The 16,082-nt window shown below is 38.6% G+C and overlaps 5 protein-coding genes and 2 long non-coding RNA genes across 12 annotated transcripts; 1 reads left to right on the top strand and 6 right to left on the bottom strand.

Moving 5' to 3' along the window:
* The first annotated feature begins 144 nt into the window (after positions 1-144).
* On the top strand, positions 145-1,697 carry LOC116922459. The gene is made up of 5 exons (XM_032928829.2): positions 145-454; positions 513-685; positions 747-906; positions 1,101-1,246; positions 1,307-1,697. The coding sequence occupies exons 1-5, from the start codon at positions 145-147 to the stop codon at positions 1,481-1,483; spliced, it is 966 nt and encodes a 321-aa protein (XP_032784720.2). The 3' UTR covers positions 1,484-1,697.
* Positions 1,698-2,617: 920 nt separating this feature from the next.
* On the bottom strand, positions 2,618-5,519 carry LOC116922449. 2 transcript variants are annotated; one of them, XM_032928813.2, is made up of 5 exons: positions 5,183-5,519; positions 4,188-5,118; positions 3,653-3,857; positions 3,371-3,590; positions 2,618-3,044 (listed from the first exon to the last, which is right to left on the bottom strand). In XM_032928813.2, the coding sequence occupies exons 1-4, from the start codon at positions 5,363-5,365 to the stop codon at positions 3,392-3,394; spliced, it is 1,518 nt and encodes a 505-aa protein (XP_032784704.2). In that variant the 5' UTR covers positions 5,366-5,519; the 3' UTR covers positions 2,618-3,044; positions 3,371-3,391. The 2 variants fall into 2 exon arrangements, with proteins under 2 accessions (XP_032784704.2, XP_032784703.2); XM_032928812.2 differs by having other exon boundaries at positions 2,618-3,590.
* A 400-nt stretch (positions 5,520-5,919) lies between these two features.
* On the bottom strand, positions 5,920-7,665 carry LOC116922456 (alpha-(1,3)-fucosyltransferase C). The gene has a single exon (XM_032928826.2). The coding sequence runs from the start codon at positions 7,459-7,461 to the stop codon at positions 6,283-6,285; it is 1,179 nt and encodes a 392-aa protein (XP_032784717.2). The 5' UTR covers positions 7,462-7,665; the 3' UTR covers positions 5,920-6,282.
* A 658-nt stretch (positions 7,666-8,323) lies between these two features.
* Positions 8,324-8,914, bottom strand: LOC123472287. Its single transcript, XR_006646655.1, has 3 exons — positions 8,811-8,914; positions 8,549-8,756; positions 8,324-8,482 (listed from the first exon to the last, which is right to left on the bottom strand). It is a non-coding gene; the product is annotated as an uncharacterized LOC123472287 (long non-coding RNA).
* A 245-nt stretch (positions 8,915-9,159) lies between these two features.
* Positions 9,160-11,282, bottom strand: LOC123472286. 4 transcript variants are annotated; one of them, XR_006646654.1, is made up of 7 exons: positions 11,110-11,282; positions 10,969-11,030; positions 10,865-10,880; positions 10,587-10,709; positions 10,316-10,525; positions 9,335-10,258; positions 9,160-9,252 (listed from the first exon to the last, which is right to left on the bottom strand). It is a non-coding gene; the product is annotated as an uncharacterized LOC123472286 (long non-coding RNA). The 4 variants fall into 4 exon arrangements; XR_006646653.1 differs by having other exon boundaries at positions 10,969-11,033; XR_006646652.1 differs by having other exon boundaries at positions 10,587-10,880; positions 11,110-11,281.
* Positions 11,283-12,172: 890 nt separating this feature from the next.
* LOC123472372 (glycoprotein 3-alpha-L-fucosyltransferase A-like) lies at positions 12,173-13,018 on the bottom strand. Its single transcript, XM_045173779.1, has one exon. The coding sequence runs from the start codon at positions 13,016-13,018 to the stop codon at positions 12,173-12,175; it is 846 nt and encodes a 281-aa protein (XP_045029714.1).
* Positions 12,795-15,219, bottom strand: LOC123472284 (alpha-(1,3)-fucosyltransferase C-like). 2 transcript variants are annotated; one of them, XM_045173592.1, is made up of 4 exons: positions 13,870-15,160; positions 13,122-13,335; positions 12,992-13,041; positions 12,795-12,930 (listed from the first exon to the last, which is right to left on the bottom strand). In XM_045173592.1, exons 1-2 carry the CDS (start codon positions 14,975-14,977, stop codon positions 13,259-13,261), a joined length of 1,185 nt encoding a protein of 394 aa, XP_045029527.1. In that variant the 5' UTR covers positions 14,978-15,160; the 3' UTR covers positions 12,795-12,930; positions 12,992-13,041; positions 13,122-13,258. The 2 variants fall into 2 exon arrangements, with proteins under 2 accessions (XP_045029527.1, XP_045029526.1); XM_045173591.1 differs by lacking the exons at positions 12,795-12,930; positions 12,992-13,041; positions 13,122-13,335 and having other exon boundaries at positions 13,616-15,013; positions 15,081-15,219.
* Positions 15,220-16,082: the final 863 nt, after the last annotated feature.

A 16,082-nucleotide genomic window follows, 5' to 3' on the forward strand; every position in this document is an offset into this window, starting at 1 on the left:
AAAGTGTTTTTCACCAACTGTCGCGGAACAGCTGACCATCCATGCTGTTGTCCGGACATGAAAGAAGGTACTCCTCCAACAGGCGTGTAGTTGAATTTTCTTCCACATCAAAGTTCATTTAGGCTTTTGTACAAACACACTAACATGTTTCGAGTGCTTTGTTGCAATAGATTTGGGTCCTACCAACGTCTTCCCCTCTTCGTTTTAACGTTTACGTACGTGCTGCTCGTTTTGATTTCATTCAAGTTAGTGATTGAACCAATTCAAATCTCCTATCTCAACCTGGAAGAAAGAAAACCATTATCAACTTGCAGTTTAACTGCTGATCTCAGAGGCCCTCACCAAAAGGTTATTGCTTATTCCATTTACGGCGATTTCTCACAAAACGAAGTTGTCAATCGATATTTAAAGCCTTTAAGAGAGACAATCAAGACGATTCCATCCATCTATCCAGGTAGTCCTAACTTTGAAATAAAAAGGAGAGTAAGAAAATCTTATAGTGAAACTTGCAGGCTGGATCACAAGAATTTATCACAATCAAACCCATAACGATAGTGTAACGTCAGCCTGGACAATGTTGAGAGAGGAATTAAATGTTGGTGCGCACGTAGATTTATGCAATGCAACGAAAATCCTTCATAACCAAAAATTAAACAAAACTACATTTGCGATGACCTGGCGCTGGGTAATTATTGAAACTTTGTTTTACATTTTATCCAATTTAATTTTTGTTTTACAACGTCAAGTTACCTCTGCTTGATGAAATGGTTGACGCGTTCATGTCGAGGGACTCTGACAGTCTGATTATTCAGCGTGAACAAGATGCTGTCGCTGAATGGTTGGCCAGTGATCGGGTTTTCCACATCATGAGAGATCATCATCTACACTGCACTGCCATACTTGGAGGTATAGAGACTTGTCGATTATGGTTACAAACGGTTTCCTAAATGCATCAAATAACCTGTGTAAAAGGATGTGGTATAAAAACATTTGAGCAGTGTAGCTGAAATTCTTACTGATTTTTCAACCATTTTTTACTATTAATATACATTGACATGTGTTACCTTTAAAGCTTTTGTTGGACGCTAATAATTAACTAGGCATGTGGGGCGCGAAAATTAGCCAAGATCGTTCCAGAATCGCTGCAGCTTCGTACCAAATTTTTAAAGAGGATCATCGCATCAAATATGGTTACGATCAGCTCATGTTAACAAAATACATGTGGCCAATTGCTAGGAATAACTTGGTAAGACTCCTGCCATGACCTGAAATTTGAATAGAGATAATGGAATGGTTTAACAAATAGATGGCTCACGATAGCTATTGCTGCAAAATATTCCCACATGCCCGGCCGTTTCCCACAAAGAGAAGTGGTGTCCTTTTCATCGGAAGCAGAGGACTACCACACGAAGGCCTGAAATTCCCATGTCCCAGAAAATGTCGTCCATCAAATGCCACCACACCTGATTGGAATTTCTGTTGAATTTTTGCCTACCACATTGCTATGGGTTGGAATTACAAATTTCAAATAAGGCTACACTAATCCACCAGCTTCGAACAAAATTATTTCAAACTAATTAATGAAGTCAATTTTGAAAACCTTCAGTTATACTTACAGGTGTTTGAAGATTCTTGTTGGCATTCTTTTGTAGCATAAACTATTGTAGTTTTTGAAATACAATATTTTATGAGCTTCATTCGAATGCATGTACATTTTATGATATTAGGCAATTTGTCCATTTCACCATTCCACTTTCTAAAAACAAAATTCAAAATGAAAATACATACAAAAATTCATAAAAAATACTGCACTGCAACTACTGGCAAAACTAACATCGATCATAAATAACCAACTGTGTTTGCACAAAACCATAAAACAATAGGAACTCCTTGGATTAAGCCAGAAATTTTATGTCAAGCTCACCTGATGTTTTTCTTCAAAAGAAAAATGGCCACAGATTTTGATTATTGATCGACAGTCGAATGTGCCGACTACATCAAACAGATGGTTTCAAACAAACGTACGAGGCGCACGTCTACCCAGCTAAAAGACCACCTAACGATTGACGATCAGGTCGAATGTTCAATCACGTGACCACCCATGGCCACATATTCTTCGGAAATCAAAAAATTACGTAAACTTTTATCCTTCAACTTTACAGTATGCGTACCTATGGCGATTTCATTTATTCTCGAAGAAAGAAGACACGTGTCATGCTGTCGGCCATATTTTTTGTTTCGAGAGGATGGGTGAGATAGAAATAAAAACGGACGATATAGGAACTTAGACGAATAATTTTTTTTCACCAAGACCTATTTGGAAAATGATTCAATAACTTTAACAGATTTCGAAAATATTCGAAAAAAACAGGACAATTAAGAGATTTGGTTTTCTGTCTACATCTGCAAATTCAAGGCCACTGAAATGCTCACCATCCCCAAAGTCCTTGACGAAACTCTCACAGCGATACTACCAAGATGGCGGCAATCATCACTGATCATTTCCAATGCAAATTTTTAATTTTTGATGAAATTTTACAGTACTTTATTACGCTTTAAGTTAACAAAAGTTTAATTGGGGAATACAATGTAGAAAGAAGAATGACATGAACCACAATTGAATACCAAAAATGTATATTTGCGACAAGAAATAATAGGTTCACAATGCATAGTTATAATAACACAATCGTACGGAGCTGGACATATTTATGGCTGATTAATAGTAGAGAGATCATTTCTATTAATTCTCAGCCGCGCAACTAAAATTTAAAATTAAAATGCAAGCTTTGTCAAAATATTCATGTATCGATTATTATTTGTAAGTTGCTCCGTCAGATGGGATTCCGCGGCGCGTTTGTCCTTTCATTTAACAGCGTGAAACCTCGTAGACGTTCGGTTATCTCCACCATCTGTTAATCTTTTGCAGTTTTCTTCCAACGAACCAGAAAGACGATATACTTTGGTAATCAAAATATTTTCTTTCTTGGATATTCAGAAGGAATGTTGGCCTTTGAATTGGGAATATAAAAGTTTATACTGCATACCTGTGGAGAATGTAGCGAATTTAAGATTATTCATTGACTATGATTAATGCCCAACCTGACAGAGAAATACATCAACATTCCTGTGTTCAACAATAAAGTGATTGTTGATTTATTTCTCCACCAGTTTTAGCATCCTCAATTGGCGTTCATGATCAATCAAAAACTTTTATATTTCGATATATTTCGACCCGGCTGTACCTTTTCAAGCAACACAAGTTATCGGTCATGAAATATTGTCTACTGAAGATGGCTGTTTCCATACGCGTATGAGATGTATGGCAAGCATTATAACTTTAAGAACAAATTAAAAGAATAAATAATAATACCCAGGATACTTTACTGGTTGACTAAGTGAACTTGAATTCGACAGGTTCCGTGTAGTAGAATGTAGACGTGGTTCCATTCAGATGCTTGACAATGCACTGGGTCGCATTGCGGTAGAATTGATCGGTAATTGTGTGCGAATCCAACATGTGATCGGTCGCAACCCAGGCAATAATAAGACGCAGGTCACACACGCTTGGAATACCGTGAAGAGAAAGAACACTAAAATGTTGTTCGATCAGTATAAATTGTAGATTGGCCATAGTGAAAAGAATGTTTTTTACCTGTTGGAAAACTTCTTTTTGAGGCCAGCCTTTTCCGTACAAATTCCAGTAAAATAGACGTCTTCGAATGGCATCATGGGTGTCGTTTGACTGGCGGCTAATAACGGCTCGATGGCAGTGTGGTGTATCAAATATGCTGGCCCACTAAAGTAAGCAGGGTTTTGTCTCCATGGCCATTCCTCAAAAGTGATGTTCCATTTTCCTGCTGCAATTGGAAAACCCAAACTTAAGTCTCTGAAAAGTACATTAGGCAAGTTTCCTGCATTCAGGGGAAAATTTCAATTGCAACCAGCGGCAAGACGTCGAGTGCTGTATTTGACAAACCCGACAGTTCCCAATGAGGGACTCGAGCACCCTTGGAGGGAAAAGAAACTGAATTGCCTTGAAAATACAAAAAGTTTTGATTGAAGACAAGACGAAACTAATGAATTTACCTTTTCGGAGTTCAACTAAACTACAAGACAAAACAACAATAATTGACTCAGAGAAGAAGGGCCCTTCATCTCTGAATTGACCTGAGAAAACCTCAACGTACCTCGTCCAGGCGCACTCCAATTTGCTCTACCGAATACAGTGTTGCCAGATCGGTTATAGAAAGCGTGGATAAATTGGGCTAAATTGCGGACATTAACGTAGACGTCGTCGTCCACTTTGAAGACAAAGTCAACTTTGGCGCAATTTTTATGTAGCCAATTAAACAAGCCAGCCATTTTAAATGGCAAATTTCGATAAAAATCGGACATTTCAATTTGGATAATATCCCCAAAATTCTTGCTCTCTTCTTCTATTTTTCCTTGTGTCACATTATTTTCAGTCATTCCCAAAACAAAAGCGAACCGGGCACTACCTAAATGTCCTCTCTCACACACGTCCATCAAATGCTTGGTCCACGTTTGCCGAATCATTCGTCTTTTATCGAAATTGTCCGGCGCTGAAATCACAGGTATGAAAACACTCTGATTGACATTCTCCGGACAAGGCGTAATTGCAATTGGGTAATTGAAAGAAAGCACATCGTTGATCACTGGGCCAAATTCAGACTTGATCGGTAATGCATTGCCTAAAGGTAATAGCCCTAGACGAGCAACTGAATATCGAATGTACTTTTCCACTCCCGTGTAAGGAGCGTTACGTAAACTGGACGCCACGTGATTAAAGAATTCTCGATACAAAGTTGCACTCGCCTCCAAAATTTTCTTTTCCTCTTGCAATTTTTCAGCCATTTTATCAGTCTCTTGATTTTCCACCCACCGTTGCTTTTCACACAACTTTAGTTTTTCTTCGAATGTACTTGTCGCTAGCTCATTTCGCTTTTCTCCTTGTAACGAATTGACAAGGGTTTTCACCTGGGCTTCACACATTTCAACATCTATTTTTAAAATTTGCTTTTCTTTCAATAACGTTGTGATAGTAGTCGTCCGATTCGAGTTTGCCATCTGATCCGTTTTTGGCGCCACCATCTGTTTCTGAAACATACGAATAAAATCATTCACAGACAAACCGGTGTTGATGCAATGACAATATGCCTACCTCTGCGTGAAATACGTTGATCAAAGGGTAAAGAAAAGTGAAGTAGACGACACAACAGAAAGCAAACACTAATCCCACACTAGTGAAAGAGAGCTGAGAATTCAGACAATGAACCATTATCGTCTTCCAGTGTTTAACACGTGTAACAGTGGAAGCTTTATTATTCCTAAATACAAACGACATTTGTTTTCTCGACAACTTGTCCCGACCTGGTTTCCTGATAAACTGATTGCCAACTTGCTCTTGCACATGTCGTGAAACGGATTAGCTGCTGACACAAAATTCGATGCCCCCAGCAATACGCACACAAAGTCGAGGAAGGATTGTGATCGAAACCACGTTCGCTTTGAAGTGAAGGCCATGCAAAGCCATTAAAACATGATGGCGGAGACAATACCCGAAGGCTACTTTCTTCAAAAATCGACAGATGCAATTCCAATCAAGTTGCTCTAGAGTTTAAGCCTTGATGGCTTGATCAAAGAAGCTCGTATACGAATCTCAGAGAAAATTTTAAAATTTAGAAATATCCAGAACTTTCCAATAGTAAAAATTCATTAAACACCAGATGGCAGTCTTAAGCAGGTATGCACTTTATATTGGTAGGACAATATAGCTATTGTTTACTAAATTTATCTGTACCGATCGAAATACAATAAGAGTTATTAATGTTTGGCGAGTTTTAATCGCGGTAAACACCGTTAGCTTTTCGGAAAACTGAGTAATTATACCATACCACCTACGTTTATAGATATCGTTTATTGATTGTAAAAACATGTGTTACATGAAGCTGGCTGTTTTCCGTTTGTTGTCGGTCACCATAATTTCCGACTCGATTCACGACAAATATGATGTCCAATTACATGCTAATTTCCTTCAAATTCATAGAGCTGGATACACACTGCTTCAGCCAGACTTTTATGCCATCATGTTGGGTTCACTGCTCTTGTTGGATTTAAAGGCTGTGTAGCTTCTTATAAAAACACTTGCAAACCACGCAAATTGATTGAATAAAATGGCTCGGTGATATTTGAAGCTATCTCATAATATTAGTTGAAAAAATGAAGTGCAGAGTAGGCATCGAAAGTTATACAAATCGATTGTTACCCAAATAAAATATCTCTTGAAATTCGTTTACACTGTGTACTAGGAAGCCAATCTGACTCAAGTTCCGTGTAGGACTTGATAACACCTTCATCGTGGTGGAGTTTTTTGCACAAATCGCAGAAACCATGACGACTCATCTGATGCACTCCACTTTCTACCTCGTAATGATCTTTCCACCAGAAAAATTCGTTGTAGAGAGTGTCATTTGCATCAAGGATTTTTAGATAGTTGGCCAATTCTTCCGGACTATATTCAAGTGCGTTGATGTACGAATGAACAGGAGCGATTTGACTGTAATTGGCACCGCCGTAGACGATGGGTATCAATCGACGATTCATTGCTTCAAAAAACTTTTCAGTGGCGTAATCTTTGCATATAGAATTTTCAAACGACAAATAGAATTTATACTTTGATTCCAGCATCGCGTAGCATTGCGGATCGGATATGTACTTGGACATTTTACTATGGGGACACCTAAAATTGCCACAGGCACCGTAAACGTGGACGGGAATAAACTTTCTCAGCTGGGTGACGTAGGTCTCTCTTTGGCCAGGTGTGTTGCAATGAGATACCATCCAGGCCACTTGCCCAGTTTTGTTGGCTGCATAATTTTTAGCCGATTGAGTTTCTCTAATCCTTTGGCGCGTCTCATCCCGAGTTTTTGGAGCCGTTGATCTCGGGTGGATGCGCCCGTAAAGCATCTGGATATCTGAGTTTAATTTGTAACTCATCGTCCAATTAAACACGTTGCCCATCGTGGTGACGTCGAGGTTGGTCATTGAGTTTGGCGATTCTTGTGTTAGAAACACAAAGCGTTGGTGTTTGTTTCGGGAAAACGTCGGCATGTGCGTCATCCACAATTCATGCACGTGGATCAAAATGGCGTCGTACTCTTCGAGTGGCAACGACGAAGAGTTGTCGAAAACTATGCAGTCGGAAACTGGACATTGATGCTCGATGAAAGGTTCGTGTCCGTAGCCGAAGCTTAAAGTGTCAACAATGTGAGGACTGTTCCATATCAGAATAGTTTTATTTTTACGATTATCAAATTCATTCGTTCTATACGATGCTTTTGAGAAAATATCGTCTAGATGAATTAAGAGCAACAGGATAAGTGATCCATTTATCACCGATAATGCTAATAAAACCTTTTTAGATTTCACTGTAGTGAACATGGCAGGCAGCGGTTCAGAAATGCCGAATGATGGAAATCCGTTGGACAGAATATGGACACTGATAAGGCTAAACAGAATCCAACGATTGAGCACAAGGTATTTCGAAATCGTCGTACGCCCGCGATGATTGATGAATATAATACAGGCAAATATTACCTTCGGCGTTCAAAGGTTTAAGCCAGACACAACAGAGTGAACGGTTAATACATCTACTCCAACCACAATTTTCAACTAAAAATTTTTTGAAGAAAAATCCTTATTTACCTCACATGGGATATCATTGTGGAAGCCCTCTGTCGAACAATCGGAGAACTTTATGTTCTTCATTTTCTAAAATTTGAATTTCTTTAAACAAAACGGCATCGTCAGACTGGCCGTCCACAAAATTATTTAAGTTTAAGAGCGGCTCTTTTATCTTTCATCCAATTCATCACTCAACGATATTTATCAATTTCCTGTCTTAAACGCCACCTCTCTGTTAAATGTTTGAAGCAAACGACAAATTTGAAGGATTTTTGGACACATACTTTTCAAGTTATCATTTGTTTGTCGAACGAAGCTGCTAGATGGCAGTATGCAAACAATAACTTTATACTTTACTAACAATAAAACCTGAATGAATTTGTTGAAAAACGGACATGGATTGCACATTATGGCGAACCAAATTCAGCTGTTATACAAGTCATCGAACAGCACAGTGGACGCATTTCAATCCCCTTGCAGGGAGTATCGTGCATTTTTGAAATCCAAATCGAAAAATTCTCAATTTAAGTAACGTTCGATTATTTTTGTTTCTTCCTTGAATATTCTTGTCAAATCACCAGATCTTTTTACTTGTTTCCACTGTTTTGTTTTTTTACAGTTCCAATTTAAGGTTTATTGTGGTGAATAACTACAAACTACAGCGTTTTCGGTGAAAACATATTGGACCACATTTGCTATTAAAGTTGTTGCTGGCATTGTGTGAATTGCTCATGTGACTACCGGACTCCATCCTGCCAGGAGATTCACCGCAAGTATACTGTTTGTTTTTTATTATGGTATATTTAATAGTTTTTAATGTTTGCTAGAAACTTACATAATGTACCTGAATGCATCTGCTAATGGAGGGACATCAATGCCACTTTTGGCGGTGTAGATGCCGCTGTGTTGTACATCGGAAGACATCACTGGCGTCGTTTGAAATGTCGCTAACAATGAAGCAACAGTACTTCCTGGCAAACATCTGGTCCTCTTCTGCGGCACATTGTTTCCTGCCATCTCCAAGATGAAAGCAAACCATTTCATACTGGATTCTTTAAGTGCCACTTTAAATGTCTGTCGAATTATTTGTCTTTTAGCGAAATTACCCAGGATGGCAAAACAGCCATGAAAACATTTCTTTGCCGACGATTCTCTTCTAGTTTGCGTTCTCCTTTAATCCTGTAAACTGTCCAGTGATTTCCCTTAAATCACCTGCTTGCTTTTGTCAAAAAAAAAAAAAAAAAAAAAAAACGACACCCAAAAATTAATAAATAACAGGTGTGAAACACATATGCGTGTTGACGGAACAAGTCCACTTGATGAATGAAATAATCAGACATGACGCGCTGCTGACAACAAGCGTCCTTGACACATCCAACAATGAAGAAATTTCACTGTTTAACCAACTATAGTTGAAACGTTTTCTATTGAGCTACCGTTTGTCGCACTGAAATACTTGCCTGTTCAAAACATGGCCCAAATAACTCGTAGCAAAGGCTATTTCCTGGTTTCCTATACGCATGTTGCACAAAAGAATGTTTTGAACAACTGAAAAAACAAACAAAAAATTATAAGAATTTATAAGACAATGTTTTTAACCGAAAGAAACAAACGTTGAGCAGTCGGGTACCTGCGTAAAAGAAAGCCGTTTGGTTTCAATTTCTTGCATATCCAAGTTCACTTGAGCTGAGTAAGCACATCAACATGTTTCGTATTATGCTTCGCCACAAAATATTTCAGTTCTGTCGACGTCTTCCTCTTTTTGTTTTCATTTTTACGAATGTGCTGGCCGTTATAGTTTTATACGAATTAGCGGTAAAATCATTTCGAATCACTTATTTCAACGTGGAAGTGGGAGGAAGGCCATTATCGACTTGTGGCTTGAATGCTGATCGCAGAGGCCCTCACCAAAATATTATTGCTTATTCCCTTTACGGCAATTTTTCACAACAAGAAATTATCCAACGGTATTTATACCCACTCAGAGAGACGCTCGAGAAGATTCCATCCATCTATCCAGGTAGTACCTCCTTTTGAGTTAAAGAAATAAAATAACTAAATAAAAAAAATGCAAGAAAATGTTATTGTAAAACTCAAAGGCTGGATTGCAAGAGTTTACCACAACCAAACCAATGAAGACAGCGGTACGTCAGCCTGGACTACGCTAAAAAGGGAATTAAACGTTGGAACACACGTGGATTTGTGCAATGCAACAGAAATCCTTCATAATAAAAAACTAAATAATATTACATTTGCCATGACTTGGCGTTGGGTAATTACCACAAATGTCTTTTGCATATTATCCAATTAATTTCTGTTTAACTGCTTGCAATGTAAGTTACCTTTACTTGATGAAATGGTTGACACTTTCATGTCGAGAGACTCTGACAGTCTGATTATTCAGCGTGAACAAGAGGCTGTCGGTGAATGGTTGGCCAGTGATCGGATTTTCCACGTCATGAGAGATCACCATGATCACTGCACTTTAATGCTCGGAGGTAAATTCTTTTTGTTCGTGGTTACAAATGGTTTTCTTAAGCATCTATAAATGAAACTGGAGTAAATCAGTGGGGTATGGGAACATTTGAATAATGTATATCCACTGGCCTACCTGCTAATTTCAAAACATTTTTAACTTTTACAACGTCGACGCGTTTGTGGCTTAATTCAGACGTTAATAATTAACTAGGCATGTGGGGAGCGAAAATCAGCCAAGATCGTTCCGAAATCGCTGCTGCATCTTCAAAAATGTTTAAAAAGATTCATCGCATCGAATACGATTATGATCAGCTCTTGTTAAGAAAATACATGTGGCCAATTGCTAGAAAGAATATAGTAAGATTACCATCATGACTTTAAATTTCAGTATAGAAAAAATGAACCTGTTGTATGAATAGATGGCTCATGATAGCTACTGCTGCAAAAGATTCCAACACGCCAAGCCGTTTCCCACAAAGAGGATTGGTGTCCTTTTCATTGGAAGCAGAGGTTTACCTGGTGAAGGCCTAAAATTTGCATGTCCCAAAAAATGTTGTCCATTAAATGCCACCACTCCAGAGTGGAGATTTTGTTAATAGTTGTATGCCATATTGCCATGATGGATTGGAATGACGAATTGCAGATTATGCTACAGGAAGAATTACCCCTCGGTGTTACTTACAGATGTTTAAAAGATTCTAGTTGACATACCATAGTAGTAGAACAACAAAAATATATAAATGTTATTCAGACTACGACATATCTGCTTGTTACTTTACAACTTACGACTCATATGGCTGGACGTATGATGATGTTGGGCAGTCATCCATTTGGCCATTCCACTTTTTCTACTAATTCATAAAGAGAACCATTGATTAAAGTTGAACAGAAATTTTGACACACCCAAGATTATATAAAACAACATACTAGTAACACTTCTAATGCGATAAAACACCATCATTAAATTCCAACCATGTTGATTGTAGAAAAAGTCCCTGACCTTTCCACGGCACTTTGGCCACACCATGGCCACAACGCCGCACATTCGCAGCGATAATTAATAAATTTTCCAAAACAAAAAAGATTGCTTAAACTTTATTTTTTTAACAAACTTTTTCATACAGAAATATACGGATTACACTTTTAAGGTGACTGCAATGAATTCATTATCGTCACTCCCCAGCAAGAACAAAGTAACCTCCTGTCATGCGGTCGGCCATTATTTTAGTTTCGCGAGGCTGGGTGCGATAATAACAGTGTGGTACTGGAGAACTGGACTACTGGTAGAGGGGTATTTTGTCGATAATTAAATTATCGATTGAATTTCAATTGCTTGCTGTTTTTAAGTTCAGAAAAAACTGGTAAATGGCTTGATCAATTTAGATGGCCATGTAGGCTGACGCTTAGTAATCTTAAAATAATATGAACGTTCTGCAATACAGTTTAACTGTTGAAGGCTAGTGACGTCACGTCAACAAAGACATTAAGACACAATGGAAAAAGTTTATTTCTGATATCGATTCTGAAGAAATTAACAACCCATATACCTTTAAGATATCATCAACTTATATGAGAACCTGTGATGTATATTGTTCCCTATTTTAAATCACCATAGGCAGTTCACAACAAATGTGAAAAATTCAGGAGGGCTTGAGAACGATGGCACATTTCTTGGAAATTCGTTAACACTGTGTTCTTGGATGCCAATCTGTCTCGAGAGTCGGATAGAACTTGGTTACACCTTCATCGTGGTGAAGTTTTTTGCACAAATCACAGAAACTATGCCGACTCATTTGCGTTACATGGCTTTCCACCTCGTAGTGTCCTTTCCACCAGAAAAATTCGTTGTACAGCGTATCATTCGCATCTAGAATTTTTAAATAGTTGGCCAATTCTTCCGGAGTATATTCCAGTGCGTTAATGTAAGAATGAACGGGGGCGAACTGGCTGTAATTTGCACCGCCGTAGACGATGGGTATAAGTCGACGATTCATTGCCTCAAAAAATTTTCCGTGACATAATCATTGCAAATGGAATTTTCAAAAGATAAATAGAATTTATACTTTGATTCTAGCATCGCGTAACATTCCGGACTGGATGTGGAGGGATAAATGCTGCTTTGGGGACACTTGAAATTGACACAGTCTCCGTAAATGTAGACGGGAATAAACTTTCTCAACTGGGAAACGTATCTTTCTCTATGGCCTGATGTTTCACAATGGGATACTAACCAGGCCACCAATCTGGTTTTGCTGGTCGCATAATTTTCAGCCGAGTGCGTGTCTCTAATCTTTTGCTTGGTCTCTTCTAGATTTTTTGGAGCTGTTGATTTCGGGAAGATGCGCCCGTAAAGCATCGGGATATCTGAGTTATCTTTGTAACTCATCGTCCAGTTGAACACGTTGCCTAAGGCCGTGACGTTGACGCATTTATCGATCATCGAATCGGGCGATTCTTGCGTTAGAAAGACAAAGCGTTGGTGTTTACGTCGAGGAAACGTTGGTAAGTCAGTCTTGTTCAAGAGAATCACGTGAATTAAGATGGCGTCATATTCTTCGAGTGGCATTGACGAAGAGTTGTAGTAAACGATACAATCGGAAACTTGGCATTGACGCTTGATGAAAGGTTCGTGTCCTTCGCCGAAGGTAGAAGTATCCAGAATTTCCGGACCATTCCATATCAAAATAGTCTTATTTCTCCGATTAACTAGTTCTTTCGTTGAGAATGAAGTTCTTGAATAAAAATCGTCTAGATGAATTATAAGCAATAGGATGAGCGACAAATTTGCCACGGATAATGCTAATAAAACCTTTTTAGATCTTCGTTGTGTTAACATGGCGGACGGTATCAGGATGAAGGCTAAACAGAATGCAAATGAATTAGAAAAATGTACTTTGAAATTGTCCCACAGGAACGATGACGATAAAGGTTATTTTTACCTTCAGTGTGGAAAGGCTTTCAGCTAGACACAAACGGGTGGACTGCAGACATCCACTCAAAGCCACAATTTCAACTGACAATTTTTTGAACGAAAACTCCATGTAAAAGTCACGTGGGGAATCATTGTAGACGCCCTCTATTGGAACACTCGAAGGACTTCAGTTCGAGTTGGAAACGAGCGTGAGCCGCCGCCATTAAAAAAGTGCCTAGGCCCTATAGAGCACCACAATTCGACATTTAATTCGAAACTGTATTCAATATTCGTTATTCTACTCTAAAATTCGCTGAAATGTCTTTTATTTTTATTTTCTCTCTTCGTTAATAAGAAATAGGACTGTCTGCTGTAATGTTTTAAACAGTAGTGCGTATTTGGTATTTCTCCAGTCCCATTTGGTTTTAATCCTATTTCACCGGCCACCGAAAAAAAAGTCTTTCAAGATGAATTAAGTGCAACAGTTCGAGCGAGGATTTCGCCAAATCATTTAAGGAATAGTAATTGATGAAAAATGTTTATTGCTTAGACCGATTCTGGGGAATTATCAAATCACCCTAGTTTTTTAGATCACGTCAACTGATTTTGCGAAAATGTGTTGCCTTTTGTTTCCTTTTTCTATCACCAGAAGCAGTTCATTACAATTGTAAATCAATCAGAAGGTTTAAGAACGATGGAACATTTCTTTGAAATTCGTTTGCACTGTGTTCTTGGAAGCCAATCTGGCTCGAGAGTCGGATAGAACTTGAACACACCTTCATCGTGGTGAAGTTTTTTGCACAAATCACAGAAACTGTGCCGACTCATTTGCGTTATATGACTCTCCACCTCGTAGTGATCTTTCCACCAGAAAAATTCGTTGTACAGCGTGTCATTCGCATCTAGGATTTTTAAATAGTTGGCCAAGTCTTCTGGACTGTATTCCAGTGCATCAATGTAGGAATGAACAGGGGCGAATTGGCTATAATTGGCACCGCCGTAGACGATGGGTATCAATCGACGATTCATTGCCTCAAAAAACTTTTCAGTGACGTAATCATTGCAAATGGAATTTTCAAAAGATAAATAGAATTTATACTTGGATTCCAGTTTCGCGTAACATTCCGGACCGGAAATGAAACGGTAAATGCTGCTTTGAGGGCACTTGAAATTGCCACAGGCACCGTAAATGTGGACGGGAATAAATTTTCTCAACTGGGCGACGTATCTCTCTCTTTGGCCAGGTGTTTCACAATGGGATACCATCCAAGCTACTAGTCGAGTTTTATTGGCCGCATAATTTTTAGGCAATTGTGTTTCTCTAATCCTTTGCAGCATGTCTTTCGGATTATTTGGAGCTGTTGATCTCGGACGGATGCGTCCGTAAAGCATTTGAATATCTGAATTGAATTTATAACTCATTGTCCAGTTGAACACGTTGCCCATTGTCGTGACGTTGAGAGTGGTCATCGCGTCGGGCGATTCTTGCGTTAGAAACACAAAGCGCTGGTGTTTGCGTCGAGAAAACGTTGGCATTTGAGTTTTGTTCAATTCGTGCATGTGGATTAAAATGGCGTCGTAATCTTCGAGGGGCAAAGACGAATAGTTGTAGTAAACTATGCAATCGGAAACTTGACATTGATGCTCGATGAAAGGTTCGTGTCCTTCGCCGAAGGTAGAAGTGTCCAGAATTTCGGGGTTGTTCCATATCAAAATAGTTTTATTTCTTCGATTGACTAATTCGTTCATTCTAGAAGATGTGCTTGAATTGAGATCGTCAAGGTGAATAAAGAGCAACCATATCAGTGAAATATTTGTCACTGAAACTGCTAAAAATATCTTTTTAGCTCTGAGTGCTGATTTCGGGAAATAAATCAAAATCATGGGAATGACAACAGCAAAATAGCGCCACGGTAGATGCTAAACAGAATGCAACAAAAATTGTCCGCCGGGGTCAATGGATGAAGATGATGCAGGTAAATTTTACCTTCAGTGCGGCAAGTCTTGAATCTAGACACAACAGAATGGACTGCTGACATCTACGCCAACCAACAAATTTAACTAACAGCTATTTGTACGAAAAATCCCTATATAACTCTCGTGGGGAAACATTGTAGAAGCCCTCTGTTGAACAATCGAAGGACTTGAGTTGGAGTTCAGAACAAATGAAAAAAAAATTACTCAGTAGTCAGAACATGTGGGGCTTGTAGAAAAACAGGCATCGTCGTGCACTCGAGAAATACGTTCTGTTTCAAGTATTTTTTTGACTACAGCCTTTTAGAGCGTTTTATTTGTAATGCACAGCGTTTTTTAACGCTCTACGTAGTGATTTTAAAACGTTGAAGAATTCACATTTAACGCGATCTGTTATACGTTACACGTAAGTTTGAAACGTCTAAAATTGAAAATGGAACCCTAAATTCCTTATTCAACATTTTAGATTTTGTTTTCTAGAGTGAATCAAAAACTAATTTTATTTGTTTTTCCTTATTGTAATTTTTTTATTTCGTTTCTATATCAGAACAAAATCACGTTGTTCCTTGTTCGACATCATAGTGGTTATCGTTGTCTCTCATCTATTGTACGGGCTGGTTGCTACGTATTTCACCAGTTTGTAGGTATAGCTCAGAAATTCCAAAAGTTGTCGATGCATCGGACACGAGAAGATTCTTGAAATTGATGCCATAGCATATCTATACACCGTGTGGTAAAACTGATTTCAAGGTAACTCTACCTTTCGTTTGTTAATTTTTCAAATGCTCCACAATCCAGTTGCAGAAAGCAGCCGAAAACTATCTGATGGCCAATTGCATTATCGCGTAAAAAAGCGAAAGTTTGAGAGTACAGGAAGACATTGCTTGTTATCAACGATTTCCGTCTGCTTTTTAAGAATGACTTGGTATTCTTCCCATCTGTTTCAACATAAGTTCTACCAACGTTCCAACTGACTACAGACTGTGTCAAGTTTTCGAGTATTCACTGAAGCGTG

Source organism: Daphnia magna, linkage group LG5 (assembly GCF_020631705.1).
Source record: "Daphnia magna isolate NIES linkage group LG5, ASM2063170v1.1, whole genome shotgun sequence".
NCBI classification, from domain to species: Eukaryota; Metazoa; Arthropoda; class Branchiopoda; order Diplostraca; family Daphniidae; genus Daphnia; species Daphnia magna.